We start from the raw sequence: 27,901 nt of genomic DNA on the forward strand, positions 1-27,901 counted from the left end.
TCTGCCTTCCGCTCAGGTCATGATCTCAGGGTTCTGGGATCAAGCCCTGCATCGGGCTCTCTGCTCAGCAGGGAGCCTGCTTCCTCCTCTCTCTCCACCTGCCTCTCTGCCTACTTGTGATCTCTGTCTGTCAAATAAATAAATGAAATCTTAAAAAAAAAAAAAAAAAAACAAAAACAAGTCATTGGCTTGAGATTTTCAGTACAATCTGGGCAATAGCAACTCAGGCTATAAAGCTATATGAGGGCTGGCTTACGAAAACAAATATACTGAAGCAATTTTAAACTGCAAAGCATCACAGTGAAAGGCAATTTTGCTTACAGATTAGTTGAGTTTCTAGTTCATCCTTTTGGGGGGCCAGATTTATGGCTAGTTAGTGTATCAGCAGGCTACCAACTTGGGTTAACTCTGACCTCTGTCTTCTATTCTTTCACCGAGTAAGGTATTAAAGCTAATGTTCAAGTTTATACAATTTAGCAACTGCTTATAAGGTTATGGAGCCGTTTCAGTGTTCAGTTGACCTGAGTTCCCACCCACATTTAGTACTTGGCCTCAGGACTTCTCGCTTTCTACAAGCTCACTCACCCATGTAAATGCTTATTATTTGATACCCAGCATGATTAGATTAGATTTTTTTCAGCAGGAAGGTCAAAATGTCTTATTGTCAATCATGGAAAATTCTATATAGAATTTAAAAATAAAATAGCCATCAAAGTCTGTGAATAATATCAGTTATTTTACTTGTATTAAAAAAAATAAAATGACCTCAGATTTTCATTATTTTAAGACAAGTAAGTCTGGTTACTACATCAAATGGACAGCATATAAATCATTTAGGTTAAACAATACATATTACTATGCAAATTTCTAGAATATATTTTAAAATTATGCCTACTCTCCTACTTGAAATCTAGAGAAAGACTAACAGCAAAAAGTATGAACATGCCTACATTAACTATACGTTGTTTATGTTCAAGTCTGAAATTGGTAAAATAAGAACAATTATAAAGAAATATAAAATTCTTAAATAATGATAAGCTTTGCAGGAAATGGAAAAATTGATATTTACCATGTCAATGAGACAAAACATCCTGGCAAACGATCAAAAGATAAAATCCTGAGACTCTAATATTGAAATCTCACCAAAGGAATCTAAACTCCACTGACAAACCAAAATGTGAGGAAAAAAATTTTTTTCTTAATGATAAGCACATGTTAAATTTATACTTAAGTAAATTCACTGCTAAAATAATAACTGAAAATATAGTACTTGTAAATCAACAAAAATACAATTATTATTAAAAAGAGACAGCGCCACCCAAACCCCAAATTGTAGAAAACTGGGAAATTATAAAACCCATGAAAAATCAAAGGACTTTTTCATATATCATAAACTGTTGTAAGTATCATTTTATAATTAATTATTTGTACTTACTTCTGCCTATGAGTATTTATCTTTTTCTACTAACCCACAACAACTGAAATAAACTGAAGCCCCATTCTGAAGACTTGACTCAAAATGAGGTGCAAGAAAATTTCTCTTGTTCCTCTTTGTGCTTTTCTTCCTCCTTTCTTGAAATAATGCCATAAAATTCATGAATAAAAACCTATTTTATTTCTCCCCAAAACTAAATCTGCCACATTTCTTGACTAAATTATTTCCTGGATTACTAGACAGTGTGAATTATTTTAGCTTAAAAGATTCTTAATAGAAAACTTGAGAAAATAAGAGTCAAATCCCATACTTCTAGAAGTTTCATATTGCCACTTTAGGGTTAAAAATGTAGTACAGGTTTGGTACTCAGTGCTCTGGTGGTGGTGGTGGCTGTCTTATATAAGGAAATTTGTAACATTTTTCTTGGTGAAAACCATTAAAAATATTCAATATGAATTTGGAACAGTAGTTAACACATCAATTTTACAACTTACTTCTGAAAGAGACCATTTGCTTCTGTGTTCTAGAAGATGAATGAGTAGAACCCATAATTCTTTAATGCAGGAACATGGGCAGTGGTGACTTGCTAACGCTTCAGAAGGCCTAACCTATAGAGAAGAACCAAAATGAGTTCTATAGGATTTTTACATGCTATATATCTCTCTCCAAAGGTTTTAAAAGAAGAATTTAGAGGACTTAAAACTGATGTTTAATTATATAAAACTGTTTACAAAAAAAATGTGCTATTCCATTAAATTTAAAATAAATTCTCATTTTACTTTTTTTTTTTAAAGTAAATTCCACACCCAGCATGGAGTCCCACATGGAGCCCAACAATGGCTCAAACTCATGACCCTGAGATCAAGACCTAGGCAGAGATCAAGAGTCAGATGCCCAACTGACTGAGCCACCCAGGTACTCTTAAATTCCCATTTTAAAACCAAAAGTATAGGAGGAATTTTATTTTCTACCTTTTAAAAAACCTTTGCTTTAGGGGGGCTGGGTAGATGAGTTGGTTAAGCCTCTGACTCTTGGTTTTAGTATAGGTCATCATTTATCTCCTGAGATGGAACCCCAGGTCAGGCTCCACGCTCACATGGAGTCTTCTTGTCCCTTACCCTCTGCCCCTCCCCACCGCTAGAGTGTGCTCTCTCTCTAAAATCAGTCAATAAAATCCTAAAACAAAGCAAAACAAAAACCTTTGCTTTAATCATCAGCGTTAAGCAAACTTTTTCTGTAAAGGGCTAGATAGCAAATATTTGAGGCTTTATTGGGACACAGTCTGTCACAACTCCTCAACTCTGCCATTGTTGTACAACTTCAGCCATAAGACAATAGATTAAAAAAAAAAAATGGGTTATGTTCCAGTAAAACTTTATTTACAAAAGCCACCACCACTGTGTTAGATTTGGCCTCAGTGCAATGATTTCCTAACCCTGATCTATTCTATCAGCCACAATAGAAAAACTTCTAATAAAAAGATTAGAAAACAAATTTTAATCCCCTGCAAAGCAGACTAAAAAGTTTTTAGAAGTTAGAATAAATACAATTATTAGGGATTTATAAAGTTAAGCAATTTTAGGTTAAGCATTTTTTTTAACAAATATATCCTCAATGACCATAAATAATGCAAGGCATATGCACTATATTTGCAAGTTCAGCTAGACTTCAGAAATTCATTATGTAATTACTATTTCACATATAATACATTCAGGCTTCTAATATAATACAAAGCAAAAGGTAACTGTTACCTAAATCGTATCTGGATAATTCACTAATTACATTAATTACATTAATTATAAAATTATACAGACCAGATTTAAAAGATTTTGATAATACATAAAACACAATCTAAATTTCAAAAAATTATAAATCCTGATTTCCTGTAAGGTTTATGCTAACAATTTGAAATAACTGATAATCTACAAATTTCCACTGCTAGAAAATGAGTAGGTACTGTAGCACCTTTAAATCACTGTCTGCATTTAACACTCTATTAAACACAATTTAGTAAGAACATGTAATTTCCCCCATGATTCTAGACCTTTTTTGAAAAACTTGTCAATTAATTTTAGTTAAATACTCACTTATTGTATTATGTAACAATATATATATTATTAAAGGACTGGACTATCCTATTTGCATAGAAGTTATGTATTATGTAACAATATATATATTATTAAAGGACTGGACTATCCTATTTGCATAGAAGTTATAATTCTAGTCATTATCATAAACATCCTGTTTCTACTTATTTTAGACAAGATGGAAAAAGCTATTTTTAAAAATAAAAAAACTGCCTCTGAATAATTAATTTGAGCCTGTTTTAAATGGTTAAATCAAATTCTTTTCTCATTCAACTCCCAAACAATAATAAATATAAAATTAGAAAAATTAACAAGTAAACCAATCAGATTAAATTCTTATAAACCACACATATTAAGGACTATTGTCATTAAGTATCAAAAATACAAGCAAACTTTTTTAAAAATTTAGATTCAATTAGCCAACATATAGTACATTGTTAATTTCAGATGTAGTAATACAAATAAACTCTTCAAACATTACCTTGTCATACCTATTCAGTGACAGGCTTATTAAATCACAAAGGAGATTTTCACAATGGTCTTCAAAGAGGCTGATGTTGGTTAAATTGTCACCTGCCAGATTCATAAACTGATGACCGTATACAACTTGTTCTAAAAATGTAATAAAATATGTTCTATTTAAAACTACAGTAGATTTTACTAATTCAGAAGGAGGAAAGGAACTGTATGCTTTTAAACTGATTTACAACAAAAGTGCAACATATACAGTTAAAAACAAATTTCTTTAGAAATAAGAGTTAAATTTGAGGACAATTCCTTTCTTATATGATCACTGATATACATTACCTAAAAAAGGTAATTTTCAATTTTCTCAAGTGCCACTTAACAGACTTCTCTTTTCTTAATGTGGACATTTTTAAAAAGTAACAATGTAACATCACTTAAGAAAAAAAAAATAAAAGCGGGGAAATTCTAGAAAATCTTGATCAATATTTCTGACCAGTAATGGCTTTAAAACATTTTTCGAACAAATGCTGATAAACTAATCACATATGATTGTTCTGTGGTGTGAACTGAGCACACTAAGGTAATAGATACTAAAATGTGTACCTATTATCAGATTAAGTACACCTTAGAGTATTGCTCCAAGAAAATATTATCTGAAATACAAACTCTATGTGAGAAGAAATTATGTATTTGTAGACATCTTTATATATTTGTGTGCATGTATATACTTACATATATACATGCACACATATATATATATACATACATATATATATATACATACATGTTATTTTTTTATTAGTTTACTGAAAATTAGGTATTGAGATAACGGATGTCTTTATAATCTAAGTAATTTATATAATTTACAAATAAGTAATATTTACAAAATATTACTAAGTTGATAATGGACTCAAAAGATGCCAAAGAGTAAGACCAAGAAATAAACAGGCAATATGTGAAATAAAAAAAGTACTACAGATAATATATATAAACTACTAATTTTTTTTAAAAAAGAGAAACATTAGCAAAAGATAATGAACAAGTAACAAAGCAACTATAAAAAAAAACAGTAAAATTACATAAAAATGTTCAACTTCATTGGTACACAGAAAATTGCAAAATAGAGATTCAATATCATTTTTCATGTATTATTTGGCAAAAAACAAATATAACTGATAATATCCACTACTGGCAAGAGACTGAGGCAAAGGCACGATCCCAGTGGATACAAACTGGGGAAACTCTGTACAGCAACTAAGCAGTATTTATGATATTAAACCTGAATATGCTCCTCCAATTGTAAGAATCTACTCTACAGAATAACTTGTACACGTATTCAAAGATGTATATATACATAAAAATGTTCCATGAAGCATTACTTGTAGTATCAAAAAAATGAAAAGAACTGAAATATTTAAAAAATAGGCTTGGTTAAATAAATTATGATGGAGTCATAACATACAGCCCTTAAATGAATGAAGTATGACTATATGTATGTTTATGAACAGATCTCTAAAAAACTACTGAATAAAACACTACACAGAACACTACCATTTCTGGTTAATTAGAAACAAAGACAAAAATCCTACTCATGTGTGTGTATATGTATATATATATGTACATACCTCTATACGCGTGCGCACACACGCACGCACACACACACACACTAAGAAGTATGGAATGATAAATGCACCAAATCATTCTCTTAAAAAAAAGGAATAAGACCTTGACTTTCTACTTGGGTTACTATTTGGTATAAAATAAAAATTAAAAAACCCAGAAAGCAATGATGACCTGTAATTGTTTAAAAGCAATTAAGGGTTTAGATTTTAAAAAAGACAAATCAGAAATCCATAAACTTACTCAATTTTTCACCAAGCATGTGAAGAATTTCTAGCACCATCCAATGGATATCTAAGTGGAGATGTAATAAATGCCATGATGGTGGAAAAAGCTGTGAATGACATTATCAACTGTGATTGAGAATTCATAGTATTTTAGTAGGTATTTTATAGCATGCTATGACACTCCTCCATAAGCACAAGGATAAAGAACCAATTAACTTTATCCACTATTTAAAAGCTCAGGGAAAATCTTGGTTTTGTCCATTAGAGGAATCTTTCACTGGAGATCTTTGAAAGCATATTTTCATCTGATGATTTACGACAGACCCACCTTGGAGCTGCTGAATAGACTTGTATAGTAAAGTCCCTTTTTTTTTTTTTTTAAAGATTTTATTTATTTATTTGACAGAGATCACAAGTAGGCAGAGCAGCAGGCGGCTGGTGGGGGGGGCCGCGGGGGGAGCAGGCTCCCTGCTGAGCAGACAGCCGGATGTAGGGCTCGATCCCAGGACCCTGAGACCATGACCTGAGCTGAAGGCAGAGGCTTAACCAACAGAGCCACCCAGGCGCCCCGTAAAGGCCCCTTCCAACCAACCTCTGATTTTACTACAGCTGCAAGGCAGTAAAAGAATTTTTTTAACCACTTATTTTCATAATCTTGTTTTAGACTTTAGTTAGCAAATATGTTTTTAAATCTAGTGAGTACCCAGGAACTCCTATAAAATACTTTAACAGGAGAACTTTAGACTATCATGTAGACACTACTGAGATGCCAATTAAGAAACTGAAGTTAAAAGCAGTGAAGAAATTTACGTTCCAACTCATGCATTAAGATTCAAATCTAATTCTGATTCAAAAGCCAATGCTCTTAATACTGTGCTGTGTAGTAGGGTTGTCAATAACCTTCCACTAGCCAACATTTAGTATCACCTCAAAAATAAATAAGAATGATATACACACTCTATTAAGAGAACAAGGAAGAATGACAGAGAGGGGACTTGTCTTACCAAATATGCAAGCAAAATAAAATGCTACACTAGAAAAAACAGTATTGGCTCAGAAATAGATAATAAACAACAAAAACTGGTAAGAGAGAAATAAACACGGTTATGTCCAGTCAGTGGGAATACATGGGCCATTCAATAAAAGACTGGTTATTATCCTATTCATTTGCAAGAAACTGAAGTTAGATTTCCCACCTCAGGGCATATTTTTAAAAAGAGATGAATTAGAAAGATAAACGTAAAAAACAAGTATATTTTTAACAACCGCACAGAGATGATAGACAAGAAAAATCCGACAAATGTAACTATATATAAAACTTAAACCATCTCTATATCAAGTCACCTTAATTGCTAAAAAAATTGATGAAAATATCTGTCATACATAATACCCAACAAATATCTCTAATAAAAAAATTTCCCTAAAAATAAGACAGAGGCTTAACTGAAAATACCATCAATGTTTTTCATAAATAAGATAGGTAAAACGCAAGAAATATATTACATCTTGAAAGATACTTTTTAAATTTTTTTCTGTTGTTTCAGAAAATAGGATTTCAGTGTATGATTTTTTTGTATATATGCTTTAAAAATTCAGCCTTCTGATCTTCAAATAACCTCTTTTCAAGTTTGCTTAATTAAAAAAACCTATGAAAAGCAAAACCTAGTTTGAGAACCTTTGCAGTCTTTATTTCCACTACAGATAAATTATTAATTTTTATTTTCTTAAGCATTTGATGAATATCCAGAAAATAAAACCAGTCCGATTTATAGAGACCAAAATGAAGAAAAAATACCCCTCTTCCATAATCTATCCACAAATATTTATTGTCATGATTAAAGGCAATTACCTATTTGCTTTCTATGGATTAGAGATATTAACCTGAAAATTCAGTTAGGACCCATTATTTTTAGTATTACATAGACTGGTCCCTGATAAAAAGAATGCATTTTTTTGTTGTTGTTAAACTTCAGAAAAATATATAAACTTTTATTCGTACCTTACACTTTGGCAAAGACACATGCCTAAAAACTGAATGTTATTCAAATTGGTATAAGTCAAATTAGATGAAAGAAGTTGACAGTTCAGGGAATCCCATGGGGAATTATAATTTGCCATTCACATAAGCTCACATTTTCTTATGGAGCATTTGTTAACTACATCTATAAGCTGGGTCATGCTATCAATGCAAATTTTTAAAAAGCAAACTTCAATAGGAATGATTTCACAGGTAGAAAAAAGGGGAATAGTCAAAACAATGTTATTAATCATACCCCAAAAAGCTCTCAAAAGTAAGAACAGACATAATGCTAGATTTTGAAAGTGTAACTTTTATAAGGTGATCTTGAATTTTACTGCAATAGATACTAAGATTTGCCCAAACCTTCATCAATGGGAAAAATGACACCAATTTTTTAAAATAAAGGTTATTTTGCTTTGAAAACTGTGCATTATAAATTGGAATCAAGAAAAGCTATCACTACTTCAGCCTATTATAGTCTAGGCACTTTATTTAATTAATTTATCTAATTTTCCTAATAACTCTAGGAAGCAAACCAATTATACACATGAGGAGACTGAGGCAAGAGGTATTGCTTGCCCAATGGCACATAATTAGAACAGGAGCCAGAATTTCAACTCAGTCTGGTTCCAGAGCTGCACTCTCGACTGGTTTCCCCATTCTCGAGGGAATTCCTTGCACAAAGGGAGAAACCTGATGATTTAAAAATTAAATTAAATAATTCAAACCTTAATTTGGTTTTGATTTACAAATGCTCCTAGATTAATACTGGGAAGTTCAGATAGATGTCCAATATACAAGAGTAATCCACGAAGTTCATCAAGCAACACAGAAGGAAGTTGTGCCTCCACAGTTTCATAGGGATGGACAGGAACAGGACTATCGGCATTTTGTACTTTCAGGTACCTACAAAAAGACATATGCGATAAATAACCAGAGTCTGGATGAACACGCACTCAGAAGTTCACACAGTAATCAAAATACCCATTTGACATCTTACCTAAAGATGAAAACTTTAACATAATGAAGAAATGTCACGCATTGTTGTCTAATATTGTCTGCTTTGCAGTGTAGAGTGGATATCTTCCCTGAAGCCAAAATAGACTGTTATCAAAGTTTAAATAATCAGTGGGCAGTGACAAGAAAAATCTGTGAGCCATACAAGCAGAAATTCATTTGTGATTTCATCCTTTCCAAACTTATCACTCTATCACACATTCTGATCCAACCATACATAATTACCACTTCCTGCTCCCTGAACTTAGGTTTTAATACACCTAAATGATTTTGACTATACAGTTGTTTCTACACAGAACTCTCCTGATCCCCAAAACTTTCACCTACCTACTTTTTCCTTGTAGACCAAGATCTGGCATCACTGAGTCATGGGCAACTAAACAGATGAAGCCCCAGGCTCCCATAGCAGCTTATACACTCCGCCATTACTGCACTCTTCGTTTACCAAGCTGTCCTATGCTTGTGTGTCTGTATGTCCTACCAACTACAAACTCCTCAGCAGATTCTCCCACTTTGATCCATTGCGACTTTACACAGTACCTGGCATGAAACAGGGCCTCAGGTGATAAATAATACTCAACATTTACTGAGCACATACTGAGAAAACAAAACAGCCCTTCCAGCCAATAGCTAACAACTAGGTCATGATGTTCCCTACTGAAATTAAGATTTTCATAAAATGTCAAAAGTAATCAGATGAGGCCACTCTGTGATTATGGTGAAACAAGACAAAAACAAAATCTCTCTGTGATCATGTGACCATGAAAAACTAACAAAATACAAAAACAAAATATTTTCCTCTTGCACCTAACATGACTATTACTTCTTTACTAATTAGAACTCTCCCTAGCCTGTCTTTCTTGGTCCTACCTCCTAGACAAAAATTAACATATTCAGTTCATTACATTGTCCCTGCTTCCTAACAGCATCCAATCCAAAATAAAGTCCTAGTCCCCTTAAACTCTCTCCAAATCACCAGCACAAGTATAAACCCTATCACAAGCCCCTCCCTACTCTCTGAGAAGCCCCAACTGTTTCTCATGATGTGTATTTCCTTCTTGTGTCAGTAAGCTACTCAACCTTTCATTGACCAAAGGTGTGTTCCAGGTGATCTTTAGTTGCTGGGCACCACTACTAACAGATATTAGCCTGAGCGCTTAACATGCATTATATCATTTATCCTCACAAGAACTCAATGAGGTGGGAACCATTACCTGGTGTGAGACCAACAATTAGCTAGGTTGAAACCCAGGCTGGCCACAGTGCCATGATTCTAATTACTACACTGTAGCACAGTTGCCAGAAAGGAGAAGCAGCAAGCCCGCACTAAAGCACTCACTGCCTTCAATTCCCTTTCCTACCTTAACTATACCCAATCCCACCCTCAATGAAAAACCCATTAAATGTTAAAAACAAACCAAAGAAGACTAAGACAGCATGAGGCCCCACTCCCTACCCCTTAAAGCAAGTTGCTAATTCACTTTAGAAATGTTTAGCCCTAAATCAATTTTATCACAGACATAGAAAAATACTAGAAATCACAGCTACAAAAAATTTAAATGTCACATTTTTTCTGAACACAAAACACTATCCTGAACTTCTAACCTAATGCTTCTTCCTCCACGTTATTATATCCTAACTATGCATCAAAAATAGATGTGCAATTCAATTCTTTTTTGCCATTAAAAACTCTTAAAACTTACCAAAATCACAGTTAGCCTGTAATAAGGTTTCCAAGTTGTATAGTTGCTGCCTAATATAAAAAACGTAAGGTGAGAGTTAATTTTGGAAAAGTTTAAAGCATGTAATAATTATAGGGATGTTTCCAAACGCATTACACAGCTTTAGTATGTGCAGAGCCTCTCATTTGTGAATGATGTTTAAAATACTTTGTGGATATTTATTACAGGGTCAACTTAATGTTTTATCTTTTCTCAGTCTTCACTATCTTTAAGATAGTGAAGACTGAGAAAAGATAAAACACGCTTTTGTTTGCCCTTCCAAAATATCTATTAAAAGCTGCATATATGTACATATAATTATAATTATAGATTTTGCTATCAATGAGATTGTTTATATACACTCAAAAAGTTTAAGATACTTACATAAAGATCCTACGTTAACAGTTACATAACAAAATGTTAAATTGTATCAGAATATTATACTATAGGAGTTCAGAAAAAAAAACAGACTTAGACTAAAGTTATCAAGGAAAGCTATATTTGTGATGTGCCCCTCTTAATACCTGAAAGTAATCGCTTGTCTTTCTTCCTAATTGCCTTTCAACTTCACCTATGTCCTGAATAAAGACTCAACTCACTCTGTTATGTTCAGGTTTACAAAGAATCACTCAACCTGTTCTCCCAGTAAAACATATAACGAGGCTCAGATACACTGTCTCTTCACAAGGCCTCAAGGGATGAGGGTGGGAGGAAGAATTGCTCCACATTTCCATTTAAATGTACTACATACATATTCTTAATGTATTTTTAAATAATAATTCGCTTTCAACAACTGATTCCAGTTCAAAATCATGTAAAATCTAAAGACGGACTGTGTTTTAAATGATAAGGAATTATTTTGTTAAATGATAATGAATGTTAATTGTGATAATGAGATACTGTTTGTTTTTTTTTAAAGTTCATAATTTTAAGAAATGCTTATTGAAATACTTAAGGATGAGAGTAACATGATGCCTGGAATCTGCTATAAATACTTAAACTAAAAAAAAGAGGGAAGGGGACAGATGAAGAAAATGTGTTAAAACTTTGTTTATTGCTACTGAGGGAGGGCATGTGAAGGTTCATTATAGAACTCTCTCTACATTTGTGTATGTTTGGAAAATTTCACTAAAATTTTTTAATGTCCAAACTGATCATATTAATTACTCACATTAATCTACAGTCTGAAAGATGTATTTGTAAAGTCTGAGTTCATTCTCTAAACATCAGTGAAAGACTATGACAATTCAGCAATAAAAGTAGTATTTTAGTTTTCTTCCCAAATTATAATATGGTTCAAAGCCTTAAATATTTGTCTTCAATACATGATGTTAACAATAAAATATGTAAAGAAAAATGAAGACTCACTTAAAAACAACTCATTAAAATCACTGCTCCATCAAATATTACTATGGGATTGTTGTTACTGATAAGATAATCAAGGGAGCAACATGAACAACTAACTCCACTCACGCTTTTGTAATACTGGTATTACAAACCACCTGGCAAACCAACTTACACAACTGAATAACATCTATGCTCAAAGGCGGTTAAAAACAAAACAAAACATACCTGAATAAATGAAAGAGTACTCTAGATGAATTCACTAACGCTGTTTCAGTAACCCACTGAATGCCAAATATTTCCACTGTATCTTCTTCAAAATTAGTTGGTAAAGGGTCAAGATTCAAAATTAATCTGAAATGAAAGCTCTGATTTAATCTCATAAAAAGTATGCTAAATCCCAACTATAGCATATCTTTTTTGTCATTATATAAATCTGTATGGCATGTGACATGTCAACAATGATATCATAAAATTATGATATACCTTGGTACCTTACATATTCAGGAATTACTACATTTAGATTGTATGAAAAATTCAGCCACATATAGTGATAAAAAAGCATAACTAAAGAAAAAATGTAACTTAGGGGAAAACCTCAAAAAAGTAAGTCTAGGGAACATTTTTTTTTTTGCCTATGGTCTTAAGCTGAAGAATTTCATCCTTTGAGGGGACATTTAATTTTTAAAACAGCTAAAAGTTACTCTGAGCCATGTCTGGAGCATAATCAAACTGAATAACCTCTTTTACGGTCTCAAACAAGGTACAACTATAAAATCAACAAAAATGGCTTCCTTTCTGACTGAAATTGCCTCAGCAGGTATTCCCAAAATATTTCAACGACTGCAGTTTTCCAGCAATTTGGGTACATCTGCCCAAGGTAAGAATTTTAAAGAGTAACATTCCTGTGAACTTACACAATCTGGTGAATTTATTTGAAAGTTAAACAAAAATAAGACTGACTTCTGTGTATAGATACACAGAATCAGAAGGAACTGGGGCAACAAAACAATGTCTATGTCTAACTTAAGAATTACTGAGAAGCTCCTGATTATTATTTCATGTTTTAGAAGGATATACCATTTCGAAGAGCCCAGCTAGCTCAGAACTCACTTTAAGTAAAAGGGGAAATTAGTAGTCAGCTTCCTACCCCAAAACTGAGGTAGCTGTGAGATAAGAAAACATCCGGTATCAAGAAGTTCTCTTCAATATCCAAAAATCTTTCAGGTATGCTCTAACCAGGGAAACGATAACAGAACTGATAGCCTGCACCTATGTTACAAATAGCCTAAGCCGATTTGCAAAAACATGGCTTGAACATCGAAGTTTAGTTGACTGAAATCATAACTGAATAACATTCCTAACAAACTGATGAAAAATTTGTTAAGGGAAAAACACAGTCTCCGATATTTTTAACCTACCGCTTAAGGGCTCCGCTGGAAAGGTAGGACTCTCCAGAAAAATGATTTCCTCCTCCTCTGTTGTCAAAACCACAAGAAAAGCAAGGGGGTTTGCACCATTCTGTCCCCAGCTCCAGTTCCAAGCTGTCGGTCAGGAACATCGGCGCAGCAGAACAGTTATCCATTATTTACTTTCTGTCCTGAAATGTTTGGAACTCATAATTATCATTCAAGACTCCAAAGATACTGTGATTAGATTCCAGGTGGTGGGCCAGGCAAAGAGATTGGCGGCGATCTCAGAAAGTTCTCAAAAGGTCCCTCCAGCACAAAGAAACAAGCCCGAGGACCCAGTTCCTCAAGAACTCTCCCCACATCGACACCCCGATATCCAGGCTGTCAGAACTGAGAATGCACCCCCCGACTGGCTGTGGCAAGAACTTCACATCTGCCACCTAGGTCGGATTCTGCAGCCGGGACAGCGTGAAAAGGAAAGAAATGTTTGCAGGACAGATCCAGCTTCAGCTCCCGACCCCTCCTCGACCTGCGCCGCCAGCTGCGTTACCGAAACGTACCGAGCCAGTTTCCCAGCCGTGCGGTGGGAAAGTTCCCTTGCGCACTCCGGATGGGGATCAGGGACCGCCCGGCGCCAATCTTCACTTCTCCCAGACCGGAGGCAAGTTCCGCCAAGTCCCCACTCGGCGGCGACCAGCCCGGACCGGTCACAGGGCGAAGGAAGCCGGAGTCCGGCGCACCCGGACGCCCCTCGATTGAAGCACGGCGTACCTGCTCACACTTTTGGGCCCCGAGATCCGCCCCCAGCTGGCGGGTCTACAACCCAGACGCTGGTGATGTCTAAATCAGGAACAGGCGAAATTCCCGCCACCGCGAGCCCGCTCTCAGGAAGGGCGGGGCCACGGCGCAGCCCGCCCCTGGAGATCCGCTCGCGTGGTCTCGGCGGGAACCGCCGGCGCTCCGCGGGTTCTCGCGAGAGTCAGCCTCCCGAGGACTGTGTCTTGCGACTCGCTTCTCCCCACGCCCCGTCTCCCTGTGTGTATAGCTTTAATTGGTGAGTTCGGCTGGAAGGCGGGCCCTCACGGGGAAAGGAAACGGGAGGCTGAGGTGAGCAAGGCGTAGGGACAGCTGGGTGTTCTTCGCGCCGTACCCAGAAAAAGACTCTTGCTCAAGTGAGGTCGAAGTGGGTATCTCGTACACACCCAGAGCCGCGGCATCCCCTCCTGTTGCCCCGCTAGTGCCAGCAACTCTTTTGTTAAGATCAAGGATGCCTATTGTTCGTGGTTTGTGGACAAGGCATGTACAAAAATGAGGTTAACCCAGCGTGTAGAAGCACTAAGTCAGGTGGTCCTTGCTTTTGGCATAAAACTGTCGCTCCCTTTATTTGCAGTACATCTGGCCAGGTTTCAAGCGGTTAAGCCTGGTCGCTCTTGTGAGGTATAACCCATGTGCAGCATTGTTATCTCTGAAAAGTATTCTTTAAAACCTATGCAGAAGACTTAACAGTGTAAATCAGAGACACACATTTAAGTGTATCACTGACTTAAAATTCGAGAAAAACGTGATAATTGCGCCTTCAGATCTGTAATTTTGAGTATTCACCATTGCCCATTCCTCCAGAAGAGTTTGTGCTAGGTTTAACTCCTGTACGGAGAACCTGTCTTAACTCCTCTGTTCAAACCAGAGACTGCACATGTTTTAAGAAATGGGATGAGGAAGGGGGAAAAACACAATATGATCTCTATTCTGACTTTAACCTGGGGCTACTGTGAAGGGTCCTATGCCCATTAAGTTCACAGGATGTGCCCTGAGACTTCATGTCTTGGCGACCTGGAGATTTTAGGGTCCAGGTGGAGTTCTAGCATGACATCTTTCATCTGTAACAATCCATAAGAAACAGTGTCTTGGTAAGAGAATATTGGGCCCCAGCACTGTTTAGGAGAATTGGTTCAATAGACATCATTATTTCTTCCTCTAATCAAAACATTCCGATAGACCCCTTTTTCCTTTTTCAAGTGCCTGATAAGTGATCAGCTTGGTTGAACCAGTAAGTAGAATGTGAAGAACCAACTAAGTTCCCTGTAAATAATGTAAGCTAATACTCGATTGCATTTCAGTAAGAATCCCCAGCAAGTAAACAGACACCGTGCTGAAGAGAGGTAATTAAAGATGCTTAATGAAAGGGCATTTATAAAGATATGGACAGGGTTTCTGGAAAACAAAAAGTAATCGTGAAGCATCCAGAACTAATCAGAGAGTCATTATCATCCTTAGGCCTAAGAGTTTTGGGGGAAGAGGGATTACCAGAGCCTTGTTCAGGCAGGAGCCACCTACCTGAGAGTCACCTATCTTACCTTCATAAAGGAACACAGTTCCTGCCAACCTGTAATCCAGCAGAGAGGAGCTGCAAGGATTAAGTACGTAGGCCATTTTCCCTCTGTACTGCACTGTCCAACTGGTGGTTTTCATAGGCCAAAACCAACCTAAAGATAGAGGGCAAGGATGTAACCTATAAAGTTCAGGCTCCCAGGATGGAGTCCAGCGTGAAGAAGGGTAGAGAGTGAATCTGACAGAAAGGGGTAAATTTTATCAAGAACACATAACAGTACTAAATGTATAACAGAACTTTAATATATATATAAAGGGATATTATATATATATATTTATATATATTACTTTATTAATATATGTATAAAGGGATAATATATAAACTTGTGTGTGTGTATGTATGTGTATATATATATATATATATATATATAAAGGGACAAATTTATTATAGGAGAAAAACCCAAATCAATAATTAGTTACAGAGTTCAACACTGCTCTCTCTGTAATTGGTAGAACCAATAAAGAGAGAATTAGTATAGACTTGAACGGTACTATCAACCAACTTGACCTAATTGATATATTTATAGGTGACTCAACCTGATAATACACTCTTTACAAGTACATATGGAACATTGACTAAGGTAGACTACATTCTTTGCCAGAAATCAAATTTCTTCAATGTTAAAAGGATTGAAATCATATGAACTATACTGTCTGATCACAATGAAATTAAACTGGAAACTGGTAACAGACACCTGAAAGAAAGCTCTAAATATTTGGAAATTAAGTACAACTTCTAATTAACCCATGGATCAAAGAAGAAGTCACTAGGAAAATGAGAAAATATTTTGAATTAAATGAAAATGAAAGCACATTATAATTTATAATTTTAACTGTTTACATTAAAGAAGAAGAGAGAGTTCAATTCAATGATTTAAATTTCTTATCAAAGAAACTAGAAAAAATCCAGCAAAATAAAGCCAAATTGTAAAATGGAGGAAATAATAAAGGGGAGAAATAAATGGGATGAAACAAAAGAATAGAGAAAATAAGTGCAATCAAAAAGTGGTTCTGTGAAGCACACCTGTGTGGCTCATTTGCCTGGATGTCGAATCTTGATCTCAGATACTTCAGCTCATGGTCATGAACTTGGAGTCATGAATTCAGGCCCAAGGTTGGGTTCCAGGCTGGACATGGAGCCTACTTAAAAAAAAAAAAAAAAAAAAAAAGGTGTTTTTTTGAAAAGACCAGTATAATTGATACACTCTCTAGCCAGACTGACCAAGGGGGAAAAAAAAAAGAGAAAACACGAATTACCAATATCAGAAATTAAAAATATGTCATCACTACAGACTCTACATATATTATAAGCATATTAAGAACATTTTTATGCCAAGAAACAGATGAAATGGACAAAGTCTGAAAGACACCAACTGCCAAAACTCAAAAAAGAGGATAAAACTTGAATGGCTCTATATCCATCATAGTAATTTCAATCTTCAGTTAAAAAATTCCTCTTTCTCTTTCTCTCTCTTTCTCACACACCATATACACACATTTTTCTTACAAGGAAAATTCCAGGACCAAAGGACTGTACTGTTGAATTCTCCTAAACATTTAAGGAAGGAATAATAATTCTCTACTAACTCTTCCGGAAAAAAGAAGATGATGAAATACTTCAAAACTCATATAATATGACAGCATTACTCAGATACCAAACTTGACAAAGAAGATTATAATCCAGTACCATTCACTTGGAGACAGAAATTTTACCAAATAAAATCCAGCAATATATGAAAAGGATGACATACACTAGGAAAATCAGGTTCATCTTGGGAATGCAGGTTTTGTCCAAATTTTTAAACACAACTGGAGTAGGTCATTATATCAACAGATTGTAAAAAGAAAAACCACATCACCTCAATCTGCAGAAAAAAATCACTTGAAAAATTCAATATTCATTCATAATAAAAACTTGTCAAACTAGGAATAAAAGAAAATTTTCCTTAACCTGGTAAATGGCAAGTATGGCAGACCTACTATTGAAATCATGAAAATGAATGCTTTCTGCAGAACACTGAGATCAAGGCTATGATGTCTACTTTCTCTACTTCTATTCAGCATTGTACTTGAAGTAACTAACCAATCCAATAAGGTATGAGAATGAAAGAGATGGGAAAGGAGGAGGCAAAACTGCTATCATTCTTAGATGACATAATCATTTATGTAGAAAATCCTTAAAAATCTAAAAAAACAGCTGCTAGAACTCAATGTATTCAGCAGGGTGGAAGCATTCAACATCAATATATAAAAAACAATTTGTGTTTTTCTGGATAATTAATGAACACTTAGAAATTATAATTTAAAAAGCAATACCATTTTAATAGCATCAAGAGTTCTTAGATACAAATCTAAAAATATAAATAAGATTTTATATGCTGAATATTATAAAATATTGCTAAGAGAAATTTGAGAATATCCAGTTAAATAAAAAGATACAGCATAGAGTGTCTGGGTGGCTCAGTCGGTTAAGGGACTGCCTTTGGTTCAGGTCATGATCCCAGGGTCCTGTGATTTAGCCTGAGCCTGAGCCCTGAATTGGGCTTCCCTGCCCAGTGGGAAGTCTGTGTCTCCCTCTGCTCCCCACCGACACTCGTGCTTTCTCTTCCTCTCAAATAAACAAATCTTTTTTTTTTTTTAAGATACAGCATGATAATGAATTAGAAAACTCAATATTATTAAGGTTTCTTCCAAAATTTATCTATAAATTCAATGGCATGCCAATCAAAACTCCAATGGTCCTTTCTTTTGTAGAAACTCACAAATACTTTCAGAAACTGATATAGAAATGCAAAGGATCTAGAATAACCAAAACAACTTTGGATGAGAACAATATTGGAAGATTCACAGTACATGACTTATTATAAATAAAGACTTATTATAAAGCTGCAATAATCAAAACAGTATGGTATTGGGGTAAGGATTGACATAGTCAATGGAACAGAATAGAGAGTTTATTCCTGGCCTATCTATTCTGTTAGAGTTGGCACTGACCCCCAGTACAGTTGAAAATCCACATGTAACTTTTTATTCCCCCCAAACTTAATTACTAGTAGCTTATTGTTGGCTGGAAGCCTTACCAATAACATAAGCAGTCAGTTAACTCATGTTTAGTATATGTATTATATACTGTATTAAAATAAGCTAGAGAAAATGTTAAGAAATCCATAAGAGAAAACACATTTACAGTACTGTCAAAACAAAACAAAACAAAACCTGCATATAAGTAGACCAACACAGTTCAAACCCATTTGCTCAACGGTCAACTGTATATCAAATGGTATTAAGTGGAATAAAAGAAAGCAAATTAAGCATTGAATTTTTCAATATATGTGTCCTTACTGATGCTGATAAAAACCATTTCAGTTAAGTAGTGGGGGGAAAATGTCAGATATAGAGTGGGTTGGCTAGAAAGTGGGAGGTGAGTCAGCAGATATAGAAACTTTACCCAGGAATTTAATTTAAAATAAAGCAGAGGGGTGCCTGGGTGACAAAGTAGGGTGACTCAGTAGCATTTAACTCTTGATTTTGGTTTAGGTCATAATCTCAGGGCTCTGAGATCCAGCCCTTTGTGGGGCTCTGTGCTCAGCAGGGAGTCTGCTGAAGATTCTCTCCCTCCCTCCCTCCTCCTCTGCCCCCTCCATGTTAGTGAGCATCCATGTGCTCTTACACACACACACACACACTCTCTCTCTCTCTCTCTCTTCTCTCTCAAACAAATCTTAGAAATAAATAAATAAATAAAAATTAGGGCAGGAGGGAGATGTGGGCATCAAGAGATGGTGTTTTGAAGACAGGAAATATATCACATATGTGAGGCTATGGCAATTACCAAGTATAAAGGGGAAAGTTGATGTTGAAGAGAAGGGGATTGGTTCTGGGACTACAGACATTGGGAATACAATAGTTGACTATTCACTACATAGATGATGTATGTTCTAATAGGATCAGGGACAATTTTTCATTAATAGGAACAATGAAAGATACTCAGAGAAAGCTGAACTTGGTGAACTGGGTGGTTGGAATTTGAGGTTTTATTTCATCTATTTCCCTGTGACATATCAACTGGAAGTGAGAGGAAGGAGTTGTTGTTAGAGATTTGAGATATGTCATTATCATTTTGTGTATTTACTAGGGAAGTGCAGTAGGAATGTCTGGGGATGTTGAGTGACTATTTGAGATTCATGATGAAAAATTAAGAGTTCAGTTAGCTTAGTTTTTTGATTTTCTCCAACAACATTCAGAAAGGGAGGACATATGATAGAATTTGAGTGTTATATTAGTGAACCCATTCTGACTTAATGTTTCCTTTTAAATGTATTTGTAAATAATCTATTTATTATTATTGTACTCAAAGTCAAACAATTTAATATGAATGTCATGTTTTTAGTAGGGGCACTTTATAAATTCAACTGGATCTAGTATATCCCAAAGGTTAAAGCCCTCAATTTCAGGAGTGTTATCACCATTTTAATCGAAATCTTACTTAAAGTTTAAGACCATTCCTTCATACCTCAGATGAAACTGAGGATCACATTACCATTATAGTTACTGCTTATAAGCCTAGAATTGGATTTAGCATTTGGTAAAATCTGACCCATGTAATTTTAATGATGTTAGTAAACAATTGACTATCATTGAAGATACATTAAGATAGCTAACTCAGTTATAAAAATATTAGGTTTTTTCTATGACCTATCTATTGCCAGTGTGTATACAACCCAACTTTAGTTGACTTTCTGTCAACTCACAGTATTTTATTACACTAATTTTGTGCAAGAGATAATGAACTAATGTTCCAGGTGCTATCCCTGCCTAGATACCATGATTTAAATGATTACTTCAATAGCAATGGGGAAGTTTAGTTGGTTGAGAAGGAGCAAATTTCTATACAGTAAAAGGAATTCTTGGGACGCCTGGGTGGCTCAGTTGGTTGGATGACTGCCTTCGGCTCAGGTCATGATCCCGGAGTCCCGGGATCGAGTCCCGCATAGGGCTCCCAGCTCCATGGGGAGTCCGCTTCTCCCTCTGACCTTCTCCTCGCTCATGCTCTCTCTCACTGCCTCTCTCTCAAATAAATAAATAAAATCTAAAAAAAAAAAAAAAAGGAATTCTTCTGCAGCTGTTCAGTGCACTGAGTCATTAACAATGTAGTATACCATATAGGGACCTTAAACATCTGGACAAAGAAAATTTCATTATTGATCCTCATTCATTTTTCTGTATGTTTAATATCTTCTTCTGCATGAGCTCTCATTTTATTTCCTTTTGCATCCAAAAATTTGGTTCATCAATTACCCCTCTTCTTTCTACCTTCAGTCTCTCCCTCTCACTTACCCTTTTCCCTAAGCCCACTGAGATAGGCACTTTCTAACATGGCCCCCAGGAATATCTACTGCCTTGTATTTGTCCTTTGTGTAATCTTTTCCACTTGCATGTGGACTAAACTTAATGACTTGCTAATAATGAATAGAGTAAGGCAAAAATTGATGGCATATCACTTCTTTTATTTATTTGCCAGAGAGAGAGAGAGAACAAGTAGAGGGAGTAGCAGGCTGAGGGAGAGGCAGGCTCCCTGCTAAGGAAGGAGCCTGATGTGGGACTTGATCCCAGGACCATGGGATCATGACCTGAGTGGAAGACAGATGATTAACAGACTGAGCCACCCAGGTGTACCAGCATAACACTTCTGTGATTAGGTTACAAAAGACTGTGGGTTCCATTTTGCTCTCACTCTCAATGTCACTTTCTCTGTCTTGTTCACTTTGATGCAGTAAACTGCCATGTTAGAGAGGACCATGTGGCAAAAACTCTGGGCAGGCTCTGGCCAACAGCCAGTGAGGAACTATGGTTTTCAGTTCAGTTCACAAGAACTAAATCCTGACAACCAGTGTGAGTGAGCTTGGGAAGTGGATTCTTCCCCAGTTGAATCTTGAAATGACCAGGCCTTGACAAGTATATAGAATTTAACCTGGTCCAGGTGCGGATTTGACCTTTGCCCTTAGCTTATGGGAAGTGATCTCTAAATAATCTTTGGGATGTTTTATGTGATAAGAGTGTCTTTGCCTGAGGGCCTTGGGTCATGCTGGATAGTCTGACAGTATGGCTTAGGGTGCACCTGGCCTCATCCAAAAGACCAACAGTGTAGTTTAGGGTGGGCCTTTGGGTCATGAAGTTTCAGTCAACCTGGGTACTGAGATCAGTCATGTGGGTAATGATTTGATCATGCCTACATAATGGAGCCCCAATAAAAACTCTGAACACCAAGGGTTGGGCAAGTTTCCCTGATTGGCAGTATTCCAGTATGATTACTGAAGAGTGTATTGATGCTCTGCTGTTCTTTCCTAAGCATTTCTGAGATAGATTTTCATGTCATACAAATTTGTGTATCATATAACACACAAATTTTATATATAGAATATATATATAATAACATACTTTCTGCACTGTAACAGAATAATTGTGTCCATATCTGTCTCCTCACTAAATTATTCACTTGAGATTTGTCCATCATTATGTCCTTATTGTCTAGGATATTACCTCCATATAGTAAGTAGATCCTTAAAAGTACATTTGACTAAATGAATAAAATACTGTGTCTGGTGTTCAGCTATTAATAATCATATCTTTCGGGAGGCAATCTTTTTGAAAGATGTTATAATTGTACTTTCTTAGCCTTGGAATTTCAGCTGAGACATCAGTATGAGAAAAATTACTGTAAGTTACCCATATTCTGAGGTGTTAGATCATTATTACAAAGAAGATGGCCAAAATTTGTTTTTCTCAGCATTAGCTGATCATTTAATTTTAGTCTTTGTTAAAAAAAAAAAAATTCACTAGAAGTTAGAGTTTCAAGAGTGGGGGTTTCTTTAAAGACTGTGGAAGTCTGCAGTGGTTCCACATTTCTCTTTTTCTTCCTCATGGCCAGGGAGGGGAACTGCAGAGAACCACTTTGAAAGGTTCACATGTATCCCCCCGGCATTTGAAGCACACAGGTTCCAGTCTCTTCGCTGACAGATCTAAAGGCAAAAGGTTGGCTGGAGTGGCTTGTGGTGTCAGGGCAAGAAAAAAGTGCTGTGGAGGGACTAAGCTGTAATGCCACTGGGTTGGGTAAGTGGTATATGGGTCCTGAGGGAGGTAGGCAGACCTGAGTGTTATAAGAAGAAGGTTGTCCAAGAGGACTGCCTGGAGGGCTCAGGTGACATTAACAGGAAGAGGCTAGAGGGCCACTGGAAATCTGGTGTTAGCGGGCAGTCATCTGCAGCTGCCAAGGGGAGGTACAATTTGGATCAAAACTCTTCCTTGCTTGAAATCCTTCAGTGGCCTCCAGTATAGTTAGAGTGAAATCTAAGCTCATGTTCGTGATTTGACCCCTTCTTATGTCCACAGTCTTATCCTGTACCACTCTCCATCTCTTTTACAAATTATCAGCTACACTGGCCTTTCAGTTCCCACACATTCTTTCCTGCTTCAAAATGTTTGTGCAAACTTTGCATCTTGTATCACTCTCCATCTCTTTTACTAATTATCAGCCACACTGGCCTTTCAGTTCTCACACATTCTTTCCTGCCTCAAAATGTTTGTGCAAACTTTGCCTTATGCCAGAACTATTTTTTTCTCTTGCTTTTTCTAGGCCTGGCTCCTTTTCATCCTTGAGATCTTAGCTAAAACCTCTCTCCCTCATAAAGACTTCTGTTGGTCCTTTATTTTATTTTATTTTATTTATTTTTTAAAAGATTTTATTTATTTATTTGACAGAAAAAGATCACAAGTAGGCAGAGAGACAGACGGGGCGGGGGGAAGCAGGCTCCCTGCTGAGCAGAGAGCCCAGTGCGGGACTCAATCCCAGGACCCTGGGAGCATGGCCTGAGCCGAAGGCAGAGGCTTAACCCACTGAGCCACCCAGGCGCCCCTGGCCCTTCATTTTAATATAAATGTCTGTAATAGCTTGAGTTGGGTAAAGCTGCAAATGGTATAAAACTCAGAATAACTAAGGCTTAATAAGAAAAATCATCCTTCCCTCTCACATGAGAGTCATAGAATCAGTCTAGACCCAGTAGTGTTGCATGGTCTCAGGACCCTTAAATCTTGTGTCTCTGTAATGTGTGGCCTCTATTTCAAGTTCACCTCTTAGTTCATGAAGGCTGCTCTTGCTGTGGCCAGCACATGTATATTCTAGCTGGCAGGAAGGAAAAAAAGGTAAAAGGGCATGTAAGCCCCTAAGTTCAACTCTAGAAGCTGCTCATACTACATACACTTACACATAGCATCACAGAGCGTATTTTGGAAACTATAATGTCTACCCTCAGATGTGCCTAGGCATTTCACCAATTTTCTGACCCATTTTGATACTTTCTTGTTATTAGTTTAGCTGTGTTACATCTTGCTACAAGTTAAGCAAGCTGGGAAGGACAATCTTTATTCTAACTAAAATTAGGGGACAGATTTATGTGAATTATGAGGGACAACTAGCAGTTGCCCTGGCAAATACCCATTGGTTTTGCTTTCTCATGGCACTAAATTATAGAGGCTAAAATATTTCCCTTTCACTAAAGCCTTCTTTGATCACTCAGTCTAAATTAAATTTCTGTAATAATTTGGGATGGATACAGCTACAAGTAACAAAAAATTCAGCATAGAAGTGGCTTAACAAGAAAACAGTTTAATCCCCTTTCACATGAAAGTCATGCATTTTATTCTAGGGTTTACATGATGTTCTATGGTGTCTGGAAAGAGAATGAGTTAAATTTCATGTCATTCGGTTTTATTAGTTGTATCAGTGAGCAAACTATAGTCAATGGGCCACATCTGGCCTGCCATCAGTTTTTCTGTTTTATTGGAACTCAGACATACCCATTAGTTAACATTGTCTGTAGCTGCTTTTTCCCTACAGCGTCAGATTTGAGGGTTGCAACCTAGAGTGTATGGTCCACCAAACCTAAACTATTTACTATTTGGCCCATTATAGAAAAGAATTGCAAACCCCTGAGTGATATTAATAGAATTGTTGTATAATGTCTATTTAAAGGCATCAATTTCCTTGGAATTCTAAGATTTTTCCCTCTAAAAGCCACCAGTTATAAGTAAAAGTATTTTAATATGTCCCTGCAACACACTTCCCACCCTCACCCAGTATCTTCTTTAATTTTCTCTTTTTCTTTCTTTTTTTGGGGGTGGGGGTTAATTTAATTTTTTCACTTTGCATTGTTTTCTGGCTAATTTTTATGATGCCACCATTCTAAGACTCCAAGAATGCCAGACAGAAAAGTACTTTAAGAGGTCCGTGTATGGGACACAGTGGTGTGCCACACAAATACTCCTTCCAGGATAAAAGACTTATTTCCCTAGCTGCTAAAGGGCTACTGTCAGCTTTGGGCTGTCCACTCTTTTCAGAATTGCTGTGAGTAAAGAGAACCTGCTTACCCGAATTGCTGCATTTCATATCCAATGTCAATGGCATAAAGGTATAAATGCCCAGTCTTCCCTCCTCCTGACCTAACTTGGGATAACTATGAAGAGTTATCTGAGCTTCAGAGCTCCCATCACTTGGTTGAGGCCTCATGGAAATTACATTGCAGCTCAACATCTCCCTCTACCCTGTGCTCCTTTCCCCCCCTTCCTTCCACAGGTGGTTGTTTCCAAAAGGACTCCTTACTTCTTGCATATTAATCTCTACCCTAATTTCCTGATTTTTAGGAAGTTGAATCTTTTTTTCTTTTTTTAAATTTAAATTTCATTAGCCAACATAAATAGTACAATATATATAGCCAACATATAGTTAATCATTAGTTTATGATGTAGTATTCAGTGATTCATTTGTTGCATATAACACTATGTGCCTACCTTAATGCCCAGTTATCCCATCCTCCCATCCACCTCCCTTTCCACAGCCTTCAGTTTGTTTCCCAGAGTCAAGAGTCTCTCATGGTTTGTCTCCCTCTCTGATTTCTTTGCATTAAGTTTTCCCTCCCTTAGGAACCTGAATATGGATTTTTCAAGGCACAGATTTGGGAAGGGGGAGAGCCAGGAGTGGTGGTCTGGATAGAAGATCAAACCAGACGCAACATTTCCTTCAAAGGACAAAGCCCTAATTCTCTCTAATTCAATGAAGGCTGAGAGGGGTGAGAAAGCTGTAGAAGAAAAGTTTGAAGCTAGCATGTGGTTTAAAGAAAGAAGTGATCTCTGTAACATCAAAGTGCAAGGTGAAGCAGGAAGTTATCCGGAAGATCTAGCTAAGATTTTTCAAGAAGGTGGCTATACTAAACAATAGATTTTCAATATAGATGAAATAACCTTCTACTGAAAGGAGATGCCAGGTAGGACTTTCATAGCTAGGAGGTTAAAATCAGTGCTTGCCTTCAAAGCTTCAAAGGATAGGCTAGTTACTTTAAGTTGAAGTCAGTGTTCATTTGCTGTTCTGAAAATCCTAGAGCCCTTAAGATTTATGCAAAATCTAGCCTGTCTGTGCTCTATAATGGAAAAACAAAGCCTGAATGACAGCTCATCTATAACATGGTTTACTGAATACCTTAAGCCTACTATTGAGATCTGATACTCAGGAAAAAAAAAAAAAAAAGATTCCTTTTAAAATATTACTGCTCAGATGCTAAGTGGCTAAGTTCAGTGTCTGCCTTTGGCTCAGGTCATGATCCCAGGGTCCTGAGATTGAGTCCTGCAGTGGGCTCCCTGCTCAGTGGGGAGCCTGCTTCTTACTCTGCCTGCTGCTCTCTTTCTCTCTGACAAATAAATAAATAAATGAAATATTTAAAAAGAAAACAAACCAAAAAATCCCACAAATATTACTGCTCATTGACAATGCACCTTGTCACTCAAGAGCTGTGATGGAGATGTATAGTAAGATTAATGTTGGCTTTATGCCTTTTAACATACCTAATCTGCAAACTATGGTTCAAGTAGTAGTTTTGACTTTCAAGTTTTATTGCTTAAGTATATTTTGTAAGGCTCTAGCTGCCATTGTTAGATAAATCTTTGGAAAGTAAATTGAAACCTTCTGGAAAGGATTCACCATTCTAGAAGCCATTAAGAACATTCATGATTCATGGAAGAGATAAAATATCAATAATAACAGGAATTTGGAAGAAGTTGATTCCAACCCTCATGGTTGAATTTGAGGGAAGTAGCTGCAGATGTGGTAGAAATAGCAAGAGAACTAGAATTAGAAGTGGATCCTAAAGATATGATTGAATTGTTGCAATCTCATGATAAAACTTGAATGGATGAGGAGTTCCTTCTGATGGATGAGCAAAGAGAGTGGTTTCTTGAGATGGAAACTACTCTTGGTATAGATGCTGTGAAAGTTGTTGAAATGAGAACAAAGAATTTAGAATATTACATAAACCTAGTTGATTAAGCATTAGCAGGATTTGAGAGGACTGACACCAATTTTGATAAAATGTTTTTCTGTGGGTAAAAGGCTATCAAGCAGGATCACATGCTACAGAGAAATAATTTGTGAAACAGAGTCAATCAATAAGGCAAACTGCATTGTTGTCTATTTTAAGAAATTGCCAGAATGACCCCAACCTTCAGCAACCACCAGTCTGATCAGTTAGCAGCCATCAATGTCAAGACAAGACCCTCCACCAGCAATATTACAATTTACTAAAAAATCTCAGATGATGGTTTGCATTGTTTAGCAATGAAGTATTTTTAATTAAGGTGTATGCATTGTTTTTTTAAGACATAGTGCTGTTGCACATTTAATAGAGTACAGTTTAGTGTAAACATATATTTGGTATGCATTAGGAAGCCAAAAAATTCATCTGACTTGCTTTATTGCAATATTGTCTTTATAGCAGTGGTCTGAAACTGAACCCACAACATATCTTAGGTATGGCTATAATAGCTGCTTTAATGTCTTGTCAGATAATTTTAACATCTAGTCATTGCAGGATTGGTATCTGTTGATTATATTTTCCCTTTAAATTTGGTCAGATTTCCTGGTTCTTTACCTGTTTAGTAATTTTGGATTATATCCTCTATAATTTCATTTTTATGAGACTTCAGAATTCTGTTAAAATTCTTCAAATAATGTTTTGTTTTGGGGGGAAGCTTGTCATTTTTTGGGAAACAATAGTCCAGTTAGATTCAAACTTTTAAATATTGTGGGTAAATGTCTTTTCGGTTTTCAAAGCATTTGTT

The 27,901-nt window shown here is 36.1% G+C and overlaps 1 protein-coding gene across 1 annotated transcript in view; it reads right to left on the minus strand.

Annotated features, from left to right (window-relative positions):
* MMS22L (MMS22 like, DNA repair protein) overlaps nucleotides 1-14,182 on the minus strand; it is a 124,185-nt gene extending 110,003 nt beyond the window's left edge. The window contains exons 1-9 of the mRNA XM_032858172.1: nucleotides 13,912-14,182; nucleotides 13,361-13,539; nucleotides 12,168-12,293; nucleotides 10,578-10,627; nucleotides 8,858-8,945; nucleotides 8,586-8,763; nucleotides 5,854-5,944; nucleotides 4,004-4,134; nucleotides 1,930-2,043 (exon numbers count right to left, since the gene is read on the minus strand). Of these exons, the coding sequence (XP_032714063.1) occupies nucleotides 1,930-2,043; nucleotides 4,004-4,134; nucleotides 5,854-5,944; nucleotides 8,586-8,763; nucleotides 8,858-8,945; nucleotides 10,578-10,627; nucleotides 12,168-12,293; nucleotides 13,361-13,524 (942 nt within the window). The 5' untranslated portion in view covers nucleotides 13,525-13,539; nucleotides 13,912-14,182. The remainder of the gene's footprint in view (nucleotides 1-1,929; nucleotides 2,044-4,003; nucleotides 4,135-5,853; nucleotides 5,945-8,585; nucleotides 8,764-8,857; nucleotides 8,946-10,577; nucleotides 10,628-12,167; nucleotides 12,294-13,360; nucleotides 13,540-13,911) is intronic.
* Nucleotides 14,183-27,901: the final 13,719 nt, after the last annotated feature.

Source organism: Lontra canadensis, unplaced genomic scaffold, assembly GCF_010015895.1.
Source record: "Lontra canadensis isolate GAN:19392208 unplaced genomic scaffold, GSC_riverotter_1.0 scaffold14, whole genome shotgun sequence".
NCBI classification, from domain to species: Eukaryota; Metazoa; Chordata; class Mammalia; order Carnivora; family Mustelidae; genus Lontra; species Lontra canadensis.